Below are 13,222 nucleotides of genomic sequence, written 5' to 3'. Positions count from 1 at the left end.
GACCGCCCGCCCGTTGTGAGGTACCGGGTACCACGAGGCGCCCCCTTTGGGTCCCGGCACACCGATTCGCTCAAAACAGCATTGCTTAAGACGCAGCTTAACAAAGAATTTTTTTTTCTTGTTCACCCGATAGCTGTTGCTCCGATTATCACTGGGAACTCTGTCTCCTTCTCCATCCATCCTCCTCTCCCCCTCTCCCCCTCCACGGTGGCCCTTCCCACAATGGCTGGCAGCTCGCTAGCAATTCGCTCCAAGATGCTCTCTCCGTCGATGATGTCCATCTCGCGCCGATCTATCTCGACGTCGCAACTGGCCCTCCGCGCGAAGCCGATTCGGGCCAACAACATCTCCCAGGTGTCGCGCGTCGCTCGCCGCGGCTATGCTGATGCCGCCCCCTCACCGGCGCCCAAGCCTAAGAAGCGATTCCGATTCCTCCGCTGGGGCTGGCGGTTAACCTGGCTCACCGGTGTCGGTCTTACCGGAGCTCTGGCCTTTGAGATCTACGCTCAGCGCCACCCCGAGGAACAGTTCGAGCCGGACCCGGAGAAGAAGACCCTTGTCATCCTTGGTAGGTCTTGGTCGCGCGAAGCTCAACAGGACCAGCTGCGCTAACACAAGAGTTTCCTCCCCCCTTCTAGGAACTGGCTGGGGTTCTATCTCCCTGCTCAAGAAGCTCGATACCGAAAACTACAACGTGGTTGTTGTCTCTCCCCGCAACTACTTCCTCTTCACCCCCCTGCTGCCGTCATGTACCACCGGTCTGATCGAGCACCGCTCGATCATGGAACCTATCCGCAACATCCTGCGCCACAAGAAGGCCACCGTTAAATTTTACGAAGCCGAGGCCACCAAGATCGACTACGAAAAGCGTGTCGTGTCTATCAGTGACGACTCGGAGATTAAGGGTGACATCTCGCACACCGAGGTGCCTTTCGATATGCTTGTGATCGGCGTTGGCGCCGAGAACGCGACTTTCGGTGGGTGCCACTCACCCCCCGCAATAATTATTTGCAGTGTGTACTGACTGGCAATGTGCAGGTATCAAGGGTGTCCGTGAACACTCCTGCTTCCTGAAGGAGGTCGGTGATGCTCAGAACATCCGTAAGCGCATCATGGACTGTGTCGAGACGGCCATGTTCAAGGACCAGACCCCCGAGGAGGTCAAGCGTCTGCTGCACATGGTGGTTGTCGGCGGTGGCCCGACTGGTGTTGAGTTCGCCGGTGAGCTGCAGGACTTCTTCAATGATGACCTCAAGAAGTGGATTCCCGAGATCAAGGACAACTTCCACGTGACGCTGGTCGAGGCCCTGCCCAATGTCCTGCCCATGTTCTCGAAGCAGCTGATTGACTACACGGAATCGACCTTCAAGGAGGAGGAGATCTCTATCCGCGCCAAGACCATGGTCAAGAACGTCACCGACAAGTACATCCAGGCCGAGGTTACCAAGCCTGACGGCTCTAAGGAGATCGAGACCATCCCCTATGGTCTGCTGGTCTGGGCCACCGGTAACGCTGTGCGCCCCGTCGTGCGTGACCTGATGAACCAGCTGCCTGCCCAGAAGAACTCGCGCCGCGGTCTGGCCGTGAACGAGTATTTAGTCGTGAACGGTGCCGACAACGTCTGGGCCGTGGGTGACTGCGCCATCAGCAACTACGCCCCGACTGCCCAGGTTGCCGGCCAGGAGGGTGCATTCCTCGGCCGCCTCTTCAACACCATGGCCAAGACTGAGGCCATTGAGAAGGAGCTGAAGAGCCTTTCCGATGCCCAGTCCCAGGCCAAGTCCGACGACGACCGCAACCAGGTCTTCGACGAGATCCGCGAGCGCCAGCGCCAGCTGCGCCGCACCAAGCAGATCGGCCCCTTCCAGTACTCGCACCAGGGCAGTCTGGCCTACATTGGCAAGGAGCGTGCTGTGGCCGATATCAGCTGGCTGAGCGGCAACATTGCCAGCGGTGGTACCATGACCTACCTCTTCTGGCGCAGTGCCTACCTGAGCATGTGCTTCAGCAGTAAGTTTACCTTTGATGATACACCTAAGTTGAAGACGTGTTGCTAATATCCTATGCTACAGCCCGCAACCGTTTCTTAGTCGCCTTCGACTGGATCAAGGCGAAACTGTTTGGCCGTGATGTCTCGCGGGAGTAAACAAGTCATGCTCACTAGCGCCATGTCGAATTCCTGTCTGTAATATCCACAACCGTCTTCTCTTTTCTTCCTTTTTGGATTCTTGAGTTTCCTTCATTCTCATCTGGTTTTTTTTTTTTTGCCATAATTCATCCGAAACTCTCTTGGAAAGCACCCTTTCGGAAAATCGCTACGACACCTCCCTGCCATACACCATACCACACATTCTTGACTCGACTTTCTCGCGCCTTTTGTGATAGACATCCATTTCCATTCTGTCCTGATTCTGATGACCTGCCTTTTCTCCCCTAAACCCATTCCCCTCATGCCCTCCCCCAGTCTATACCTTTCCCAACTTGGACTTTTCATACATCGACCTCCTTCACCGTGTTGATGTTGGTGCCGTGTGTGCGAGGTGGAATAATGGGGGAGGATGGAAAAAGCATCAATTGGCCCTCCCCCTTTTCGGTTTTTGTGTGTTGCAGCCTTTTTTTTTTGAAACTTCTATTTCTGCCTTTTTGCTCTTTGGGATTGTACGCTATGGGAATCGATAGACCAGGTCCGGGATCGTTGTTTAAAACCTTTCGAAACTTTTCAATGAATTTCTTTCATGTCTATATCTCTTGATGGTGTTGCTTTATGCCATACATCCCTATTACCTCTTCTACGCCGACTTAGATACCCTTTAGGCAGTAACTTGTAAGGTTATTATCTGGCCTTGTCCACCGGTAATGACGTTCTCGGGTGGGCAGTCCTATGTACACGATTTCAACTACTTGGTGTAAAGATATAAAGACAAGTACATCTCCACCAGAGCAGAGAAACACAAAAGAGGGAAAAAGAAGAGTCTTGAAAGGAAAAGCAAAATTGCAGAGAGGGCTAGGCTAAACAGGGGTATGGCAACGATCCAGATAAAGAAGAAAAAGAGGGGAGGTGTATCAAACATGAAGAAACAGGCCCAAGACTTTTTAAAAAAAAAACCTCAGAATAAATTCCAACGACTCCGCGCCTCCGTGCCAGAGGGCGGCCGCTCCGATTTGCGGTGCATAGTACGGCCATCCAGCTGGCGGATGCTCTCGATCTTCTGCAGAGCCAGCTCCAGCAGCTCTTTCTTGCGGATGATATCCAGGTGGCGGCGGATGCGAAGATCCTCGCGGGCGAAACGCTCGATCTCGGCGTCGGAGAGGTGACGACCGAGGCGCATGTCCAGCTCGCGGGGGAAATTATAGTAGAACTCGGAGAGCAGCTCGACGTTCAGGAACAGCACGGCTGTCGAGGTGAGTTTGTCGGCGACGACGTCGAGGAAGACCTCTGGGCAGTGGTACTTGTTCTTTTGGGTGGCGCATTGTTTGGAGCGGACGGCGAGGAGACGCATCTTGATTAGATCTGCGCGGTCGCGAAGGAAGACACCTTCTCGGCCTGGAAATTATTTGCATGAATCAGCTCTGAAGCTCCAAGAACACGATTGAATCAACAGAAAAACATACCTCGCTCCAGTAGGGCTGAGCTGAAACCACCGGCACCGCCGGCGCCGTCGCCGTCCAGCACGACATCGCCGTTTCGGACTTTGTCAACAAACGCCATCACGTCCTTGAGTTTGCGTTTCCCAACGTGGTCCTCGACGAGCTTGATGGCTGACTCGCACGCCCGGAGCTCTTTCTTCAGTACTTTGCCCACGTTCTCCCTGCCCTTTGCCCACTCGGGGTCTTCGACTTCAATCTCGAACTTGTACGGCTTGATGCAGTTCTCGACCTGGTCGCTGGTGCTGAAGAACCGCTCATTCAAAATGCTGGTGCACGCATCGATGATCTGTTTATGTGCGCCGGGATGCGATGCGAAAGTGGAGGACGCCAGGAGCGAATCCACATGGTTTTGAAGGGAATTGGCGACCACGGTCGTAGCCAACCTGCCGATTCCAAGTTTCGTCAGGGAGGAGGTCGAGGCATCAAGTTTCCGGTGCCAGTAAAGGGAGTCGGGATCAGCCTTGGGAAGGTCCTTGAGGGGGTCTAATTCAGGCATCGGGGGATTCAAGTCCTCCACAGGCCTGTTCCAATAGCGATGCGCAAGGATGTCCATGACCCGCTGGTCCAGCTCAGCTTTCAGCATCTCTCGTACCTGCGGCCGGCCGAATTGTTCCGCGAATGCCTTGAAAGAATGCTTGAAGCTGTCCAGACTCTCAGCCAAATAAGACTCTGCACTCAATGGCCGGTCGTTATATTGCACCTTGAATTCATAGGTCGCTTCCTCGAGCTCTTGGCTAATGGCATCCCGAGTTCCAGTCAGGCTGGATGCCATGGTTTGCTCGAGAACATGCATCAGCTTCTTCCGTAGTGTCGAAACACCGACTGAGACCTCCGACTGTGTACCAAATTCAGAAGGATGTGCCGAGAAATAAGCGTTCTCGTTCTTGAGGATAGCGCTGGTGATATTTCCGATGCCCCTGGAAAAGAGCGCAGTTTTCTGGGGGATGCGGCTCACGACGCCCACGTAACCCAGTCTTAAAGGATACTTTTTGTCGGACAGAATATCGTGGCCACGCTCCGGGTCCACAAGGTCCATTTTCGTGATCACCCCAATAGTCCGCTCACCGCGAGGGTCCACTCGGCGACTGGCTCGCAGTGCCGTCGAATTGGCCAGGTCGACGTCGGCGGCCGAGATCGCCAGAACGACGTTGGGCGCCTGTATGTATTTATCACACAGATCGGAGATCTTTTGCTTCAGCTCTGGGGGCTGGTCATGGCCCGCAACTTGGATATAGCCCGGCAGATCAATCATGGAGAGATCAGGGACGTTTGGGGAATAGATCGTAAGTTGGATCGGGTCGTCAGTTACGCAGTCCTTTTCAGGAACAGCAAAGTTCAGGTCTGTCAGAGTGTGCTGAATTTGAGAGAAGTCGGTAATCTTGCCGAGACCCAGGGCCGGGAATTCACCGTATTCCGAGTGAGCGTTAGGTGTGTTGACAAGCGTGAGTTCAATGGGCCGTCGAGTGACCATGTTCGAACCCTTGGGCAAGAACTCGTGTCCGACGATTGCCTCGAGCACTGAGCTCTTGCCCGAGGATTGTGATCCAATAACGACAATGGAGGGAAGCGTCAATGTGCCGGTTTGGCCGACGGACTGGAGAATATTCCGAATTTCAATCATCTTGCGGGTGAGAAGCATCATCTGGTCGTCTTCGGCTACCTCTCGCCCCGGGCGCGAGTCATCTTCATCCGATTGATCGTATCCAAACGCGGAACCCGTGGCTGCAGCAGCACCTACGGCCGCCGTCTGACCCTCTTTGGGCCCCTTTCCACCTCCGCCAGATGAACCGCCATCTTGAGACTCGTATTCCTCCAGGCGAAGGATCTTCTGCATCCATTCGGGAATTTCGATATCGTCTTTCGTTTTGTTGAATCCGCGTTGTGTCTGTTCCGCCACATCCTGTAGTCCTTGGAATAACGTCGTAGCTGTGCTCCCCGCAGTCTCCCCGGCTTGTTTCAATACATCCATCGCATAGTTTCCAGCCTCTAATTCAAGCAAGATCATTAGTAGATCACTCATGCCAAGATAAGTTTCCGTAGTACATACGCGTCGCTTGATATTGGATGTATGCCAGACCGGCGATTGTCGCCCCACCAAACATGGCCGGTATCCGAGCCATCTTCAGGGCCAGCTTCGGAAACATGCGATGAAATGAAATCGACCGGACAGTAGGGACATTGTTGTGAATAGCATTTGCACCTGTTGGCCAAGCGCGTCCTCGAAGAGCGGCGCCACCATCTGCGCGTAACAGACCCCCAGTCCTCGAGCCAGCATTATGGAGCTGGCGCGCCAGGAGACCGTTGCGCAGCATCGGGCCTAGTCTGTGGGAGAGAATCCTCCCGCTCATGGTTAGGATCACATTCAAGATCAGATGAAATGGAGGGGAGAGAGATCATCCCGAGTAAATCGAGTGCTGACATCAACCTGCGCAAGTGGCCGCATCGTATCCCGTAAAAAGTCGGGTCACGTGGAGATGACGTGCTGTGCAAGGGAAGTGAGGATGCGGGCGTTGAGGGTGATTTGGTCTTGTGTTTTTATTTGGTTTAGATTTTTCTTGTTCTTTCAATCTATTCCAACCCTCGCTGAACTGGTCTTTTTCTCCTGTTGGGCAGCTGTGGCTTAAGTGTACCCATTTCACCGGCCCCGATTATCGGTGACTCTTCTCTGCGCCCGACCCCAAGAACTGGATTCCCTCGTTATCTGGGAATTTCTTCTCTCGGTTTACCTGTCAGATTAAACCCAGGGCTTCTGTTCCAAGTTGGCCAGGTATTCTGGGTTCTTTACATACCAGTTTGGGACTGGACACTGGATAGAGACCAGACATGTGCCGATTGCTGGTGAGATAGACCTGAGAACCACACTTGACAGCAGACTCTAATGTGCCACCTGGCAGATCTACAAAGGCCGAGATGAGATTCGTCTCAGCAAGCTGGTCACCGAGCCAAGCCACTCGATTCTCACGCAGTCCTACGACTCGCGATTAAGACTGGTAGGTTTCCCATCCCAGTGGATCATGGTCTAGTCGCACTATGGCCATCAATACTTTTTTTTAGGAAGCAAGAGAAACCAGCTGACAGCAATCACCAGGATAATCGGCGTCCTGTCAATGGCGACGGCTTCGGGGTTGGTTTCTACACAGACCCCAAACTCGGACCAGAGCCATGCATCTTCACCTCGACGCTGCCGGCCTGGAACTGCGAGAACCTGGAGCGGCTCGCGTCGAAGACCTGCTCCAGCCTCATCTTTGCGCATGTGCGGGCAACCACTGAGGGATCCCTCGCTGATAACAACTGCCACCCGTTCCAGCACCAGACTCTGATGTGGATGCACAACGGCAACATCGGCGGGTGGAATTACGTCAAACGCATGCTGGCAAGCTCGCTGGCGGACCGCTGGTTTATGGGTGTCCGGGGCGGCACTGACAGCGAGTGGGCGTTTGCGCTGTTCCTTGATCTACTGGAGAAGGAGGGCGTTGATCCGAGTGCTGACCCCGGACCCGAGGGATTCGGACAAGCTCTGCTGCGTCGCGTGATGATGAAGACGATTGCCAAGATCAATGAGTTTGTGCGCGAGATCCCTGAAAAGTACAATGTCACCGGGGTCGAGACACGGAGTCTGCTGAACTTTGCCGTGACGGATGGACACACGGTCGTCTGCACTCGGTATATCAGTAGCAAGACCGATGAGCCGGCTAGTCTGTACTTCTCGTCGGGCACCAAATGGAAGGAGGGCAAGACGAAGGGCCACTTCAAGATGGAGCGACATGACAAAGGCGCGGATATTGTCCTGGTGGCAAGTGAACCCATCACTTTTGAACGACGTCAGTGACCTCTTACCCCCGTTAACCCTCTTTCCCCTTCCTCTCATCTTGAATCCAACCGGAAATTCTGACTTCTTCTAGACAACTGGGTGTCTGTTCCAACCAATTCAGTGGTTACCATCCACAAACAGACCGTGTTGCTCCACCCAATCCTAGATGAGTTCTACGGCGAGGACCTGAACCAGGACCGTTCTTCTTGCTACGCCGTATCCAAGGGCCTGGTCAGCACCGCTCCCGGCACCACTGTGCCACCCCAGAGGGTCAATGAACCCTGTGGCTCTACTGCACCGAAGCCCGCCGTCGACGTAAACGGCGTGAATATGGAGAGGCCTCGGCCCAGCCATGCTGCTAAATGTGCCGTGTCACATTGATTCGATGGTTTTTAAGGGAACGATAAAAACAGTTCCTATTGCAAGCATCTGCTTTTGTCGCGGCGTCAGGGAGAAGAAGTCTACAGATTGGAATTTTTGGCACAGAAATTGGCGTAAATGGGAGTTGGGATTGCATGCATTTATTGTCTTTGGAATTTTGGAATTGGCTACCTCAACATAAATTGTTTTCAAGTCAAGACAAGAAGACATGAATTGAAGAACATGATATGGCCTACCTGCTTAGGTTAATAGTCTGCCATGAAAATATAGAAAATCACATCAGCACTTAGCTTCTCAAAACAATAATGGGCAAGGCCCCTGAATCCATGCTCTAATAACCCACTACTGGCTAATGCAAAACATGAGGACTATGTTTACCCTGGGACTCGTCAGTTGACACGATCTTACTGCCACAGCAATCATACATTCCACGAGCTACTTCAACGGTGATAGATAAATCAGCACAGTGTGAGATATTTTGCTGTCTAGTAATCGCCTTGGTAAAGTCTACTTGAAAATGCAAGTTCTGTTTGTTTGTTTGACGGCGTCACAGCTGTATAACAAGATGGGAATGCAACGAGCTATGACAAGCATCGAGTCTAGACGCTCCAACTTTCTAAAAGAAATAAAATCATAATAAGGAAGGTAGCTTGGGCACACCTAGAGTATTACTACAGGTCAAGATTTAATATTCTGTTTTGAGAAAATATTTTGAGTTGACTCCTTGTCCTCTTGGCCTGGTCCCATTGGGTAGATGCCGCTAGGCTTCTAGATGGTGATTTACAAGACTGATTGATAGATTATGTGGTTATATATAGCGATGGTGCTACTTTCTTCTCGATAATCGACTAATTGACTCATCTATTAGGTTCGCTCAACTAAAGAGTGTTCAGGTGAATAGTATAGGGCAATCGGGAGTATAGTTTTAGCTATTTTGATACAGATATGGCTTCGGGAGTCATGGACCACAAAGCAATGGTTTGATAAACCTTTATCCAAGAAGAGAAAAAAAAAGAATGTAATTGAATAGGTTCTAAAGGCTAGGGAAGTGGCAGTCGGCCATGTCCGAACCCACGAGGCTGGGATCTGGGGTAAACGACTCGAGGGCACGGCAAGCTGCGTAGAGGATCAGACACAGCTTTAGCCAAAGAGCGAATGTAGCACGACCGAATAGAGGCCTAGAGCTTTGGGGTCCACCGTAGCTATTTGTTCATGGTTCGATTCATCTATTGTCAGCTCGCTATGCTGGTTCCCGTCAAGGTTCGGCCGATTGGATATGGTTCATCTTGCTGTGGGAAGTTACTTTCATGATGCATTGTTCATGAGCCAGCATGCTAGACAACAGGTCGATAAGGTTATCAATGGTCAACGATAGGCCTTCGTATTGATGGTTTTGAGAGGCTGCATCGCAGAATGACTTTTTGTATTTTGTGGATGCGTGAGCGGTCTTTGGTAGGAGAATTACCCTGCTGAACCTCGAGCTAACCTGCTTCAAGGTATTTTCAAAGCACTTTGGTCCATCATCCAGACAATATTAAGGCGACCAATGAGCAAGGCAAATGGGTGCAAGACAGTTGCCAGTCAAGATCCGAATGAGAAGGCTCATACTTCAGTCATAGACTACCGGACGCGGGCTTGGGCGATCTGACCGCCTTGCAAAGCTCCAGCTAGCTCAGAAATGAAACGTTTTCAAATTCGAGTGGTGGGAGATAGACTATACGAAGTTGCCGGAGAAGGTATGACCGGGATAGTCGGTAGTATTGAAGAGAAAAGAAAATGAGAAAAGAAAACCTGGAAGGCATCAATGACTCTTCACTCGCAACATCAAATGCCACCCATCGATTGGATGATCTCCAATTTCCGAAGACATAATAATCTACCTGAAACCACCTGGGCACCTGAAAGTGAATCGGTGATCTCTTTCGGCCGATGACATAGACCAGTTCACTACCCACGGTCCCAGGCGCTGTTGTGATCCGCCATTCATTCGGAGACCATGAAATGTCTAGTGGTAATGGAAGGAAATGAAGGTTTTCCAAGGTTATCGGGGAGGGGGACAATCCTGCGATGGGTGCCGCATCAACTTTCCTTTCACCCGCCTTGCTCCAAAAAGTAGAATTCCTCGGAATTACTGCGATGTGCATCCGAAGCAGCATGAGGAAAAACAGTGAAAAAAAAAGGGGGGTTCCTCCCGGGACTCTGGCTCGGTTGGAAATGTGCCCAGCACCTCGCCTCGGGTTTGTACCTGGCATTTTGCGATACCCTGCTCTTACTGTACCTCCGGTTGCCAGGGAGGATTATAGTCTTTTTTGGGACCTTTATTATAGGTGGAACAGATCGGCTTAGGAGGAGCGGGTCACTGAGACTGCATCCATAGCTCAGAGCCAGGGATTGACTCTCATCGGATGCGAGGGAAAGGAGATAAAAACGAAAAAGTGGCGGTGATGACCGGATGTGGACGGGAGCAACGGGAATGTGATCCTGGGTGGATTGGGGGGACGCGTTGGTGGACTCCACTGAATGGTCTCAGCTGGGGAGAAGACCAAGCACTAGCAATCAAAACCATGAAAATAATTTTTGTCTATTTTCTATGAATTATATGTTACAGCTCGAGGAAACTCTGGAATGCAGTGTACAACCCTCCCCCTTCCTTCCACATACTGCCACTTCACTTGATATTGGATCTAGAAGGTGTCTTCGTTAGTGTGAATTCTATACTTCTTAGAGGATTCCCTGGTACTCGTAAGGAATTCAAATTAATAAGGAAATCCCGATCTACCTAGGCACTATCTTTACTGGTTCTATTAAATCGAAACAAGCAATCGAATGCAACATTTATTCTTCGTCCCGATTACTTTGGAATTCGTTCTCAAAGTAGAACAAAGAAACATAAAGTAGAAATTGGTAAAGAATAAATGTATAAAGCAACAAACATAAAACCAAAGTACAGATCATTCTTGACTGAAAGTACATCACATGATGATGCATATACCCCCCATCGCGATAACCTCATTCTTCCACCTTCTCAACCTGGTCCCATTTTGTCAAAGGCTATACCAAGTGATTCAGTCCAAGCAACATGACAAATCAACAGTCCAACCAGACCGATAATCCATAACCAGAGAGGTCGAGGGCGACAAGGTTCAACTGGCACACCATGCGCAGGCTCCAAGCCGCTATTGATGAAGATCCAGAGATCGACCTGGTCGAGTAACTGCCTCTAAACTACTCTCGTCGGCTCGCCGAGATCAGAGATCCGAACTACACTCCACCCAGTAAGGATAGATAGCAGCAACTGCGTTACTTGCCGAGATCCGCCTCACTAAGTCGAAAATGAAACCTATCATTTTCAATAGAGAAGCCCCGTCGCCCCAAACTAGCTGATGACGAGGACGATATTCGAGAATCCCTGGACGCAACCACCCCAGCCCAAGTCATTTCCCCACTCTCTGAGTCTGTTTCCAAGCTCCTGGATAAAGTGGCCATCTCGATGGAACTGCAATGCCGCAACGAGCTCTCTGCACGGCTCTGTGAGCTTCTACGAACTAGTGAAACAATGTGGAAGGGCCCGTTTCCTCGCTCGAGGATGATCTTCAGATGCTCCAACAATATTATCGTCAAGGCAATTGCCAAAATGAACGATCATACAGAGTACACCACGTTGCAGTGCCTTGAACATCATCCAAGCATTCCAGCGCCCAAGCCACTTGGTCTAGTGGTCATGAATCGAGTCACTCTGGTATTCATGAGTTCTATGCGGTCAATGACTCTAGGCGAAATTTGGAATTCCCTGGATTCGACCCAAAAATCCTCGATTAGCGACCAATCCTAATACCATCCTCGAGGAGCTAAGGTCACTACCATATTCCGAAGGAACTCCGTTTGGAGGCGTGGGCGGCGAAGGATGTAAAGATATCAGAAAACATCTCCGACATAGCAAGACGCCGATCACGACTCTCGGCGATTTTTGAAAACTTCTTGGGCACAAGTACACACCCTGGGGGGGGGGGGGGGGGGGGTGTATTTCTGGACTTGCTTCGTCAGCTATCCCCATCAACGGTGGATTCAGCAACCCGGATTGTGTTCACGCACGGCGACCTCAGACCGGACAATATTGTTGTGGAGGTTACCAATAACAATTATTATGTGGTTACGGGCATCCTGGATTGGGAGTACAGTGGGCTTCTATCCGCAATACTATGAGTCTTCCCGGTGCACGAACTGTTTAACGCCTTACGGCAAAGATGATTGGTACTTGCATCTGCCGGATTGTGTCTCGCCTAGGCATTATGCTCAGTGGTGGCTTCTTGATCGAGTCAGGGAATTGAGGGTTTATTAGCCAAGTTGCTAGGCAGATTGTCTAGGGAGCTGGAATATATATTTGTCGCATGGCCAAATTCCTAAATCAAATCTGGACATGGATAATACGTGGTAGTAGATTTATATCGTTGAAGATTATAAATATGAAAGAACATAAAGTAGGTGTCTGTTGATAAATGATCAAATAAATAATGAACTTCATAAGGAATAGGACTACAACCCAAAGCTCACTGCAAACAAGCAACCGTAGGAGTACAACATCCATAGACAAGCCAGTCGCAGAGAGCAGCGAGGGGTGAGCACTAAAACCAAAAGGGAAAGCAAAAAGAAAGCAAAAAAAACACCCCTACATAGGTCTAAGAGAAGGCAGTTGTCCCCAGCAACTAGCCGAATCAAATAAAAAGCATGTACACATCGTGCCCGGGTGGTACAGTAAGTATTCTTAGATCCTTGGTGGAAGCGTGATGACCCAGACTCGATGATGTGCTCGGACGCATCCAACCAAAAGGCTACGCACGATCCATGATATCAATGCCCCCGATCAGACACTCAGACAATCAGACAAAGAGTGTCTGGGTGTCTGGGTGTGTCTGTGTCGGGTGAGGGGTGGATGCGCCTCCTTTGGCCCCTGCAACCCGGGCTGAAGCCGCGTGGTGGATGTCGATAGTCGATACGCTGATTAGTGTCGGTGTCGGTGTTGGGTCTGTCTCAAACAAAGCACTTCCTACAGTATGTATGGATGTGGATGTATGTATCCCCCCCGCCTTGTTTTGTAATGTGCTCACCTGGGTCGAGCCACCTGCACATCCGCAGTCGAGTGACTTGGAAGAAAGAAAGAACATAAAAGAAAAGAGAAGAAAAGAGTTGTCTAGACCTTTTTAGATAGACCAACCCCCCGGCAAATCCCCCCGGCAAATACATAGTACCCAGTACTGTAGTATGAGTACATAGTGCGCCATGTACTATGAATACTATAAACAAAAAGACGCCCCCAAATAAGCGAAACCATCGACCAGGATTGTGGCCCAAGTGGAAGGCCTGACCTCGAGATGGATCCTTTGT

At 50.8% G+C, this 13,222-nt stretch overlaps 4 protein-coding genes across 4 annotated transcripts; 3 read left to right on the top strand and 1 right to left on the bottom strand.

Moving 5' to 3' along the window:
• Positions 1-222: 222 nt before the first annotated feature.
• NUU61_006504 (uncharacterized protein) lies at positions 223-2,146 on the top strand (the record flags this gene model as incomplete). The annotated part of the gene is made up of 4 exons (XM_056657032.1): positions 223-568; positions 639-977; positions 1,039-2,010; positions 2,073-2,146. The coding sequence occupies 4 exons, from the start codon at positions 223-225 to the stop codon at positions 2,144-2,146; spliced, it is 1,731 nt and encodes a 576-aa protein (XP_056509832.1).
• Positions 2,147-3,107: 961 nt separating this feature from the next.
• Positions 3,108-5,996, bottom strand: NUU61_006503 (dynamin-related GTPase MGM1; the record flags this gene model as incomplete). The annotated part of the gene is made up of 3 exons (XM_056657031.1): positions 3,108-3,544; positions 3,613-5,634; positions 5,696-5,996. The coding sequence occupies 3 exons, from the start codon at positions 5,994-5,996 to the stop codon at positions 3,108-3,110; spliced, it is 2,760 nt and encodes a 919-aa protein (XP_056509831.1).
• A 475-nt stretch (positions 5,997-6,471) lies between these two features.
• Positions 6,472-7,840, top strand: NUU61_006502 (glutamine amidotransferase subunit DUG3; the record flags this gene model as incomplete). The annotated part of the gene is made up of 4 exons (XM_056657030.1): positions 6,472-6,486; positions 6,543-6,638; positions 6,737-7,469; positions 7,551-7,840. 4 exons carry the CDS (start codon positions 6,472-6,474, stop codon positions 7,838-7,840), a joined length of 1,134 nt encoding a protein of 377 aa, XP_056509830.1.
• A 3,157-nt stretch (positions 7,841-10,997) lies between these two features.
• On the top strand, positions 10,998-12,179 carry NUU61_006501 (uncharacterized protein; the record flags this gene model as incomplete). The annotated part of the gene is made up of 4 exons (XM_056657029.1): positions 10,998-11,045; positions 11,199-11,579; positions 11,614-11,730; positions 11,778-12,179. 4 exons carry the CDS (start codon positions 10,998-11,000, stop codon positions 12,177-12,179), a joined length of 948 nt encoding a protein of 315 aa, XP_056509829.1.
• Positions 12,180-13,222: the final 1,043 nt, after the last annotated feature.

The sequence above is a fragment of the Penicillium alfredii genome, assembly GCF_028826965.1.
Source record: "Penicillium alfredii strain IBT 34128 chromosome Unknown utg000009l_segment0_segment0, whole genome shotgun sequence".
NCBI lineage: Eukaryota > Fungi > Ascomycota > Eurotiomycetes > Eurotiales > Aspergillaceae > Penicillium > Penicillium alfredii.
Note: the sequence above shows the minus strand (reverse complement) of the source record. Positions and strands in the feature narration are given on the sequence as shown.